At 33.9% G+C, this 11,509-nt stretch overlaps 2 protein-coding genes across 3 annotated transcripts; both read left to right on the top strand.

Moving 5' to 3' along the window:
• The first annotated feature begins 240 nt into the window (after positions 1-240).
• LOC9309059 (transcription repressor OFP1) lies at positions 241-1,375 on the top strand. Its single transcript, XM_002872945.2, has one exon. The coding sequence runs from the start codon at positions 534-536 to the stop codon at positions 1,350-1,352; it is 819 nt and encodes a 272-aa protein (XP_002872991.2). The 5' UTR covers positions 241-533; the 3' UTR covers positions 1,353-1,375.
• Positions 1,376-8,243: 6,868 nt separating this feature from the next.
• Positions 8,244-10,456, top strand: LOC9309058 (serine/threonine-protein kinase HT1). Of its 2 annotated transcripts, none has more exons than XM_021023123.1 (6): positions 8,244-8,845; positions 8,926-9,065; positions 9,143-9,338; positions 9,429-9,553; positions 9,649-9,807; positions 9,893-10,456. In XM_021023123.1, exons 1-6 carry the CDS (start codon positions 8,725-8,727, stop codon positions 10,157-10,159), a joined length of 1,008 nt encoding a protein of 335 aa, XP_020878782.1. In that variant the 5' UTR covers positions 8,244-8,724; the 3' UTR covers positions 10,160-10,456. The 2 variants fall into 2 exon arrangements, with proteins under 2 accessions (XP_020878782.1, XP_002872990.1); XM_002872944.2 differs by having other exon boundaries at positions 8,245-8,845; positions 8,933-9,065.
• The last annotated feature ends 1,053 nt before the right edge of the window (positions 10,457-11,509 follow it).

The raw sequence follows: 11,509 nt of genomic DNA, 5'->3' as shown, positions 1-11,509 counted from the left end.
TTGTTTCTGCAAGAGAGCCCAAGCGTGCGGTAGTGTTTGAAAATTGAAAACATGTTTATTTTAGACTATCTGCATTCTTTATTAGTGCGAAACTCAAACACCTACTTACGGAAACTATATGGAACACAATAATACTTCTTTTTCTTTGACGTTATCCTTTATGATATCGTGGTGCACATTTCAAAAGGATTACAATGACCACGATTAAACTAGTACTACTAGTTAGTACAAACAAAAAGGCTCTATTATAAAGTACACACTACTTGTATTACTAAAACATATAAAAAAAAGTGTCAGTGTCAAAATGTCAATGTAATTTAAATTAAGGGGAATTGAAAGGGCCAACATAATCTAACACAAAATCAATAAAAATGGTGGAGGATCTCTCACTCACACACCTTTATTACCTTTATTTTTCCACGTAAGTGGGCCTCACACAAACCTCTCTCCCTTTATAAATTCTCCACTCTTCACACTCACACTTTTGTTCATCTCAAAGAAAACAAAAGAATCAGTAGAGAGAGTCAGAGATAATGGGTGGTAATAGTTATCGGTTTAAGCTATCGGAGTTACTCCCTAACGCATGGTTTTACAAACTTAAAGACATGGCCAAATCTAAGAAGAAGAAACTTCAGAGCCAACCAAACAGCACCTCCTCCTCCAAGAAGAAACGCCACGCAGTCCCTACTCCTACGTCCACGACGGCACGCAGTCCTAGGCCTCCTAGGCGCTCTTCTCACTCTTCCAAACCGCCACCCTCCCATACGCCCAGAAAGTCCTCCGGGAACCGTCTTCGTCACCGAGCCACCGTCGACTCTAAGTCATCCACGACTTCGGGAGACACCACTGCCACAGAAACTGGTTCTTTCTCACCGGAGTTTCGCTCGGATCAAGTTCTCCTCCCCGACGAGTCATTAACGGGCTCATGGCATAGCCCTTGCAGCTCCAAGCTATACAAACCCGCAGCCTTTACGCCGCCGCCGGAACTCGATCTCCGGCCCATCATCACCAAACCGGTCGCCACCGGACGGAAAACGGCGGTTAGTTCTCCGGCAGGGGTGAGACTTAGAATGCGCTCGCCGCGAATCTCGGTGAGCAGCAGCGCAAGGAGAAGCGGGTCGTCGGCGCGGAGGAGCAGGGCTGTGGTGAAGGCGTCGGTGGATCCGAAGAGAGACTTCAAGGAATCGATGGAGGAGATGATCGCTGAGAACAAGATAAGAGCGACAAAGGATCTAGAGGAGCTTTTGGCTTGCTATCTCTGTCTCAATTCAGACGAGTATCACGCTATTATCATCAATGTCTTCAAGCAAATCTGGCTTGACCTTAATCTTAAACCCCATTCCAACAAATAATAATATTTGTTTTTTTTTTTTAATCTTTCCTTTTATATATATATATATATATATATATATATATATATATATTTTCCTTTTATATATTACTCCTTACTCCTTAGATAATTAATCTCTACTGAATAAATGTAAATATAGATGATTGTTCTTGTACTAACTATTTTATATGTGGTCTAGACTCTAGAGATAGCCTAAAGAGTCTTGTCCTTGTATAACGGCCATTCGTTGATATCAAGTACAGGAATTTCTATCCCAATTGGCACTCTTCTAATAATCTTACTTTGCACGGACAAACAAGTACTGCGGCTGCTTTAAAACAAATTTAATGTGGACGACTCTATTAATCTTATCTACATAAATCATACTCCCTCCGTTCCTTGAAGTTTGGTGTTCTAGTGTTTTGAGTTTGTTCCACAAAGATTGATTTTTTATATATTTTTTTATTTTTAATTAATTGATTTTAGTAAATCGTAGATTTCAAGGCGTAATGATTAACTGTTTCAGATTACTATTGGTTCATAGTTTATTAAAAAATATTTAATAAAAGTAAATAATCAAACAATGATTGTTTCTTAAGAAATGTGAAATCTCTAAAAAATCAATCTTCTAAGAACAGAGGGAGTACTAAACAGCTCTCTCATAATAGTCTAAAATATAAGAGATTTTAAAACGATTGGAAATTCATTGTGATCATTATGAGTGGGCAAGTGTACATGTTGAGAACAATTACTTGCATGTTATGAAGTTGAGACAAAAACGATAGACTAATAATAGTCTATCCATTATACTATTAGACCTACGATACCGAAAATTCATTGAAACAGCATCTGCGGTATTTTCATACCTAACTTTGGATATGTGTGTACGTGTGCATTTCTCAATTTCACATCTATCTTTATTTATTTCTTTTTGTGTAATTCACCTTTTTTTTTTCCTTTGTATTGTTTTCTGTATAATATTATATGCATGCATTGCATACCGCATACAAACAACAGTGCGACAAGCAAGAAGAAAACAAAACCTTTTTACTTTAGGCATATAAGTGCCAAAGAAAACCATATATTCAATTGGGCTGTTTTTATTTATTGATTTCAGTGATGGGTGACAAATGACGAGAATATATAGAAAAAAGTACTAACATATACTCCTTTTGTTCTTAATTATTTGATATTTTAGATTTTTTACTTATTTCATCAAGATTGATGTTTTCTAAAAATATTATTATTTTTTTTGTTTGTGACTAATAGTAGAAAGATAAAAGTAAAACTAATATTATTAAACTAACAAAATAATAATTAAAAATATAATTTTTTTTTTAATTTGTGTATAAAACTAAAACATTATTGTTTTAAGAACAGTCGAACAAAGGGAATAGACAAAAAAAAACATAGTTTAAATATAATAGAGAGAAAAAAATTAGTAATGAATAGTTCGTATGGACCAACTTTTGCTTCCGTGTCTTTTAGTTGTATCGTTATCATGATCATGCTACTAACGTCATTTTGTTTGATGTAATCTTCGATGAAATTTGGTTTGGCCGAGGTAATTATATATCAATCGTGAGAAAAAATGTGGAATTTTAGCAAAATAGACATTAGAAAGGAATCTCACGCGACAATAACCTGACAAAAGTATATTTTTAGGTTCTGGGTTTCCAAGGAGAGAAGCAGGTTACAAAACGAAACTTGCTCTTTGATTTTTCACCGATATTTTTACGCATTTAATTCCCCAATACACAATAATCTCTTACTAACATAATTTATAGCATGAAGGTTGTATTCAATTACAAAATTTCACATTTAAACTAAAAAATAATCATTTGCTGTGAATAAATTTATAATTATTATGCGGTAAGATTTTCGTTGAAATATACAAAACATCAATCTACTATAAAAAATAGACAAAAATATTTATATAAGTGTGCGGAGTTAAGTGTTGCACAACAGTGAATATTACACTCACTGCAGTTCAAATCAGGGACCAAAAAAGGTGAAATAAAAAGCACCCCAAAATCTATCTATCTTTATCGTTCAGAAATCTACTATCTTTTTTCTCAATACGAGAACACACACAAAAAAAGTTCATAAGCTTTGTCGGGCACGCGGCACGCCGGCCATGTACTACAACGATTTTTCATATTCGTTTTAAGTTAAAAAAAAAAAAGTTAAAAATTTACAACAAAAATTTTCGATAACATCGAAAACGCACCATGCTAGATTGCTAGTAGTACACCATATATATGGACCGTTATTTATCCATATAATTTTTAATATTAATTTATTCTTTTAAAACATTGACTTACATAATTAATTCGGTCAAAATCAACAATTTACAAAGATCTGGGATATTAGAAACAAATAAAATGTATAATAATGTGTTTCTTTACCGGTGGTGGCCAGTGATATCTCCGTGTGATGTAACCCACCGCTACGAATTTTCAAAATCAGCATTCTAAAAATAATAATATTGATTTTTTCTTTTTTGGTAAAAATAATAATATTGATTTTTGGACATGACTTTACTATAACATATCAACATACAATTTAATTTACTTGTTTCCCGGTAATAGTATATTTCGCATATAATACCACCACAACGAAAAGGTGTGGAAAATGAATTATGATCCCTTTGTAAAAATTAAGAAAGAGTATCTTTGTTAGAACTGCGACGTATCATAGACGCGTTTTCTATTTGGAATGATACATAAAAGTTGTTTTTATTCGATTGTCTCTCCTTACTTATCACTAACACATTTTAAGATAAAAGTTGTAAATAATCCACAAGGCACGACTTTCTTCTTTCGTGAAAATTTTGTAAAGTAGGGCCATTTCATAATTACACAAGATAGAGAAGTACACGTCAACGAATTTATTAGGATTGAAATGGTAATCAAGCCGAATAGTTGTTGCAAAAAAAAAAAAAAAGGAGTACATATATAATACTAAAACGGAACTGTATAAACCTAACCGAGTGACATTATTAAAACAAGTATGTACATACATATTTGGACAACGTAACCTTGATTATTTGGAGTTTAGCTACGAACCATCTCTGCGTTAAATAAATTGGAAAAACAGGTTATTAGAAATTTTATTCGTGTTATAATTTAAGAAGCTGATCGTTTGCGAAGAACAATGGCGAAGAATTGTCGGTGAGCCGCAAGTGGAGACTCGGTCAACGACCATTTAACCGAACTTGCCTTGCGATCCGACATTATCACCGGAGATTCTGCATCTTGTAACCTTTGTCTCTCCGCCGTCCAATTTTTCGTTTTGCATCAAATTAAATTATTACACTAAATACCAAAAAATGAAAACTACTACTCCCTTAATAAAATTGGGTTTTCGTTTTGCAAGAAAATCACTGAACTTCACAGTTTCTCAGTGAATTTACTCGAACGGATTTTTTTGGCTATTAATGTTACCTGGTGTGGTGAGTTATTATTGTTCCACCACAATCATACGAACAAAACAAATTTGAAATATATATATATATATATATATGCCTTGATATAGTTAATTGAGATGATTTATATATATGCCTTGATATAGTTAATTGAGATGATTTGAAATCAGTTACCGTTCGTAACAATGCAGTAAAAATGACTTGGCAAACATTATTAAGTGTGTCCTTTTCGGGTCCTAATTACTGCATAAATGCCAAAAGCAAAATCGAGTTACCACTTTGCACGTGTAATGGACTTCGTGCATTGTACACTAAATACGTTTTTGTTTTTTTTTTTTTAAATCATAACACGCAAGTTCATGACGTCTCATCCAACAAAAACGAGTAACAAAACGCAATTAAAGGTGCGAATGGTTGAAGTGGTTGAGATGGAGAAATCTTTTTGCCGATTAACTGGTTTTTTGTTTATTATTTGGAAATTATAGTTTGTAGTGGTGTGGATCGGAAAAAAAAAAAAAAAATCTGATGCAGATTAACTACGAAAACTTTTTACGTATAAATAAACTTGGTCCACAACGGATTATTGTCCACTTCAAAAATAAAATAGTCTAGTCTGCTAATAGTTTAGTCCACTTTATTTACAACATCCATTCATAACTTAAAGGTTCAAATAGTTGTAAGTGTTAAAGCAGACAAACCCTTTTGCAATTTAGACCGTTTCGAATTTACCATTCATAAACTATAATTCGTATTAGTATGGATTAAAAAAATTAGAATAAATTCATGGTGGACTAACTACAGACTATTTTTACGTAAAGATAAATTTGGTCTACAACAATTTATTATCCATTACAAAAATAAAATAATTTAGTCCATGAACGATTTAATCTATTTTTGCTACATCATCCATCCATTCAAAGCCTAAATGCAAGAAAAGAAAAACAAAATCAAAAGAGAAACCATTTTCTACTATGTTATTTATTATTTTACCTAACGTCGCTCCGTCAATTGTCAAATCTCTAGATGGGATTTGACTCTTGTGTGAAATAATCACATTTTGATATTATTTTCGTTTTTATTTGGATATATAAAAACAATTTACCCATCATCACTCTTATATATTGTTTGTTTTTTTTTTTACTTTTAAGTTAACCGAAGAATTATTAAAAAAATCCAATACATTTTTTTGTGGATATACATTAGTTTAATCGAAGAGTACCCAATGTTATTCACTTTCATAGATTTCATTTTGTGCATGCAAATTTTAATCGCATTTAAATTACTGAAATATTGTTATACATACAAAACAACGTTGGTACTTGGTAACAATACTTTAGTAAACTTTTACATATGTGTGTTCGTAAAGGTAATTATAATTTAGTAATAATTCGATTATTTTTTTGCCACCGTATTGTTTTATAATATGAAAACTACGTATAATGCACGTGTCTTTAGTACGTCCATGCAAATGAGAGACGACGAAGACAGACGACACGAGGAACAACCAACGCTACATGAATTGGACCACTCATTTCTTTGTTTTATAAAGTATAAAATCAATGTCTCTATTTGGTTTTTACCAAAAAAAAAAAAAAATGTCTCTATTTGTTTAAGGTCGTCTGTTGTTGTTTGTGTTTCTGTTCGTAAACTAAAAGTCTTAAAACATTTGCATACAGTAAATTAGCTTTATTTTTCCAACAGAAACAAAGTTAATATTTCTTCTTAACAGGAAAACAAAATAATGATCCATTTTTTAATGAATTTCCATTCTTAGTTATAGCTCCATATATAAAATTTAATATGATAATTGAACCCACATTACATTATTGAATTAAGTTCAAAAACACTTCTGAAGAACTTTTTCTTATTATCTAGAAAACCTCTGTTGTATACGAAAACACCAAATCTTTCATCCTATCCGTCATCTAGTATTTTAGTTTTGTTAGCAGTCACCTAGTCATAAAAGTATTTCAATCCGTTTTTACGCGAGCCACTAAAGAACTTATAACACGATTCAACTATAAACGAATAAAGAAAATCATTATCTTTTTTTTTTGGGCAAAAGAAAAAATCATTATCTATGTTAGAAATTTCATATCGAAAATAAAATGAGATATAGTATAGTATGCAAGGGACATGAACTCATTCACTAATAACCAAATAATTTGGAATTAGATAATCATAAAAAATAGTCCGAAAATCATTACAATTGTAAATTACATATTAAGGTTTCATTTAAAATTTAAAAACTCGTGATTTTGATAACTTTGTGTTTGGAATGACATTTTGGTACATTATGTAAAAGTATCTGACGTTGAATAACTATTTGTCTGTTGTAGGTGTTTTCAAGAACAAATATATATATATATATATATATATACGAAGATTTTGTTGTTTATTTTCTGGTTCAACCAACACCTTTAGAATAAATAAAACCATAAATGGACTTTTTGCTGCCTAGTTATTCAACCATTAGTTGAACAACCCATTTCTCTCCGTATTAAACAAAATATAATAAACCAAATGTGCCATTTAATCCTATACTAATTACTAACACACATATTCGGGTTACCCTCTTTTATACTGCAGTGGAGTTTAGATATGTATACATATATATTTGTAATTGCCATTAACAGTTACGAATAGTAATTTAATATCCTTATACAAAAAATAAATAATTGACACCTTTCACCTGAAAAAATTACTAAGCCAGGAAAATATGGCGAGAAAACCATTAAACCAAGTGGGTGATTCATCTTTTGTTATAACCACAAGTCCACAACAGTCTCATATTCCCCACGACCAATCATATATGAAAACAAACAAACATCAAATCACTCTTTTCAAAAAGATTGTGAATTCCATTCAGATCAACAAATCTATCAGACAGATTTAACGCCCAACACACTTAGCCACAGTAACATACAAAGATTTTGTATACGGCAATCTTAAGTGCGACAATGAAGAGATTACGCACACCAGTATTATTGTACCATGCTCAAAATCCAAAACTTCTCCTCCTGTTTTTTAAAAGGCTACGTCAATATATAAAAGTTGTCTAAATAATCCAAGATGATATAGTAGTTGAAAGATTAGAATTAAAATCTTTTGACTACAATTTCAATATTGGAGCATTGAGTAAAGTATAATAAATTTGAGTATTTCATACTAACAAGAAGATGAGTTAGAGTTTGTTGAGGAATCGAGAGAGAAATGGAAAAATGTGGTGACACATGATGAAATCCAAATATGGGCCTGGTTGGTATCCATTAACAGAGTTGAAGAATAAGAGTGATTCCAAAGCCCACATTAGCGGAGCCGAATACCGTACAGTCCAATTCCGTGGGGACCTGAGAATGTCCAAGTCGACACGTGTCGTTTAATAATTAGCTATTAGAAAAACATTACTCCCTCCATTTTCTTCAATGTTTTTATTAATTAAATAAAGAAAAAGGAAAAAGAGACTCTCTCTCTCTCTATTCCTTTTTTTTTTTTTTGGTTGGGTAAACGTTGTCTTCATCTTCTTCGTCTCTCTCCCTTTTTTGCTTTACATTTCAGAAGATTAAGCATTCTTCTTCTTCTTCTTCTTCTTCGAGAGAGAGAGAGAGAGGGACAGCTCCGATAACTGCCACTGTATCTCTCTATCTCCTTCTTTAGATAACAACGGTTTCTTTGCTTTTTTTTGTTTTTTTTTGGGGGGGGGGGGCTGGACCTATTCTTCCATTGGATTTTGTGTAGAAGACTTTAAAGGCTGGGGGAATCTTGCGAGCCGTTTAAAACAAGGATAGCCAAATTCTGGAAAAGTTTCTTCTTGTTTGAATGGGCGATAAAAGAGGCAGAGAATTCGCCTCGAATTAGGGTTGATAGAGAGATTGATTGGAACATACATATTAGTGAAAGAGCTCCAATTAGGGTACTTTTGGATGTAGTAGTGTTTGTTTCAACTGAATCATTATGAGTTGCGGCGATGAGACGCGCTCCAGTGGTAACGGATCGGCGATTGATGAGAGTTTGCTTGTGGATCCCAAATTGTTGTTCATCGGCTCCAAGATTGGTGAAGGCGCTCACGGCAAAGTCTACCAAGGAAGGTCTCTCTCTCTCTCTCTCTCTCTCTCTCTCTTATGGTGCTCTTATGGATGGATGGATGATTCTTACATAAAAAAAAAAGATGCCAGGTATGGTAGCCAGATTGTTGCAATCAAAGTTCTCCACCGCGGCACCAAACCTGACGAGAAATCTTCTCTCGAGAGCCGTTTCATCCGCGAAGTCAATATGATGTCCCGCGTTCAACATGATAACCTCGTCAAGGTCCTCTTTCTTTTTCTTTTGCTCTCTCAAAGCGAAAGCACTTGTAAACCGAATGAATGAATCCAATCCTTTCGCAGTTTATTGGCGCCTGCAAAGATCCTTTAATGGTTATAGTAACTGAGCTTCTCCCTGGGATGTCCCTCCGTAAATATCTTACCAGCATCCGTCCCCACATGCTCCATCTCCGCATTGCTCTCAGCTTTGCCCTTGACATTGCCCGTGCCTTGGACTGCTTACACGCCAACGGAATCATACACAGAGACCTCAAACCTGGTGCCTTTTACCTCTTCTTTCACTATTCACTGCTCTGTTTTTTGCTGTTTGATCGACTGACTGATGATATATATATATCCAATGACCCAGACAACTTATTACTGACCGAGAATCACAAATCCGTCAAGCTTGCTGATTTTGGCCTTGCTAGGGAGGAAACCGTCACTGAGATGATGACTGCAGAGACTGGGACATACCGTTGGATGGCTCCTGAGGTTTAATTGTCCCCTCTGTCTGTGTTGTACATTATTTGATCCTGCTTCTTTTTTTTTTTTTACATTATTATAAAGCCCATGCATGTCCTCCGTAGCTCTACAGTACAGTCACGCTGCGTCAAGGAGAGAAGAAGCATTACAACAACAAAGTTGATGTCTACAGCTTTGGGATCGTGCTATGGGAGCTTCTCACTAATCGTATGCCATTTGAGGGCATGTCCAACCTGCAAGCCGCCTACGCAGCAGCGTTCAAGGTTTTCATCTTCTTCCTCCCGTGTGATTATTCACTTATTATTAGAAATCAACCCTCTTTTCTTCTTCTTGTTGCAAACATTGCAGCAGCAGAGGCCGGGAATGCCAGAGGGGATATCTCCGAGTCTGGCGTTCATAGTGCAGTCTTGTTGGGTGGAGGACCCAAACATGAGGCCAAGCTTCAGCCAAATTATCAGACTGCTCAATGAGTTCCTCCTTACCCTCACTCCTCCGCCTGAGACTGACACCAACAGGACCAACGGCAGAGCCATCACTGAGTTCTCCAGCCGCGCAAAAGGCAAATTTGCCTTCATTCGCCAGCTTTTCGCTGCTAAGAGGAACATAAACTCTTAGGTACAAGAAAGGGGCCACTGCCACTGCTTTGGTGAATAAATGACATTAGCAGAGAGAGAGAAGTAGAAAGTTAGACTTATAGGTAAAGTCTATAGCGTTAGTACTCAGTTCTGCTTCTTGGCTAGTGATTAACAACTGGTAGCATCACACGTCATACCAATTGGTCAAATGTTAAAATTTACAAACCTGTGTTTATTTATCCTCTATCTATACTTTAAACAAAAGTGAGGAGATCAACTAACAGATGTATATAGTTTTATGTTTTTTGGAAATTTTCTACAAATCATGCAGCCGCTATGTCTATATGTGCACTACATAATGGCCTAGAATATCTAATTTTAGATATTTTCTATTATAAAACTATTTCATTATATCTAGGGAGACTCACAAAAATGCCCCTTTTTCAATACCCCTTTTCAAAAATGCCCCCTTTGGCTGTCCATTTTTAAAAATACCCCTTTTTATGTACAAAATGACTAAATTACCCTTCTTTTAATAAAAGATATCACAAATATAACAAAATTAGATCCACAAAATACAAAATATTTTTTGGCGGGAAAAGTGATCCCTCAATTTTTCCCGCCAAAACACTTGTAAAAAACCTTTAAAATACCTTGTAAATTTTTCCCGTAAAATTTTTTCCCGCCAAAAAATTTTCCCGCCAAAAAATTTTTTTTGCGGGAAAAGTGATTCCGTAATTTTTTTGGCGTTAAATTTTTGGCGGGAAAATTTTTGGCGGGAAAAATTTACAAGGTATTTTAAAGGTTTTTTACAAGGTATTTATAAGGTTTTACAATGTATTTTAAAAGGTTTTACAACGTATTTATAAGGTATTTATAAGATATTATAAGATTTTACAAGCTATTTTATAAGGTTTTACAAGTTATAAGATTTTACAAGTTTTTTATAAGGTTTTACAAGTTTTTTACAAGTTATAAATTCCTTATAAAACTTTATAAGTACCTTGTAAAACCTTTTAAAATACATTGTAAAACCTTACAAAACACTTGTAAATACTTCGTAAAACCTTTAAAATACCTTGTAAATTTTTCCCGCCAAAAATTTTCCCGCCAAAAAAATTTCGCCAAAAAAATTGCGGAATCACTTTTCCCGCAAAAAAAAATTTTTGGCGGGAAAATTTTTTGGCGGGAAAAAATTTTACGGGAAAATTTTACAAGGTATTTTAAAGGTTTTTTACAAGTGTTTTGGCGGGAAAATTGGGAGATCACTTTTCCTCCCAAAAAATATTTTGTATTTTGTGGACCTAATTTTGTTTCAAATAAGGGTAAAATGGTCATTAAAAATTAAAAGAGGGCAAACTTAAAAATGGACTCTCAAAGGGGGCATTTT

This window comes from Arabidopsis lyrata (assembly GCF_000004255.2).
Source record: "Arabidopsis lyrata subsp. lyrata unplaced genomic scaffold ARALYscaffold_6, whole genome shotgun sequence".
NCBI lineage: Eukaryota > Viridiplantae > Streptophyta > Magnoliopsida > Brassicales > Brassicaceae > Arabidopsis > Arabidopsis lyrata.
The sequence above is the reverse complement of the archived record's forward strand: the minus strand, read 5'-3'. Positions and strand labels throughout refer to the sequence as shown.

What these genes read in the sequence shown, in the direction of transcription:
- LOC9309059 (XM_002872945.2), top strand. Translation starts at nt 534, where the DNA reads ATGGGTGGTAATAGTTATCGGTTTAAGCTATCGGAGTTACTCCCTAAC.
- LOC9309058 (XM_002872944.2), top strand. Translation starts at nt 8,712, where the DNA reads ATGAGTTGCGGCGATGAGACGCGCTCCAGTGGTAACGGATCGGCGATT. An exon ending in AACATGATAACCTCGTCAAG is followed by an intron (nt 9,066 to 9,142) that starts GTCCTCTTTCTT and finishes ATCCTTTCGCAG; the next exon opens with TTTATTGGCGCCTGCAAAGA. An exon ending in ACACAGAGACCTCAAACCTG is followed by an intron (nt 9,339 to 9,428) that starts GTGCCTTTTACC and finishes CCAATGACCCAG; the next exon opens with ACAACTTATTACTGACCGAG.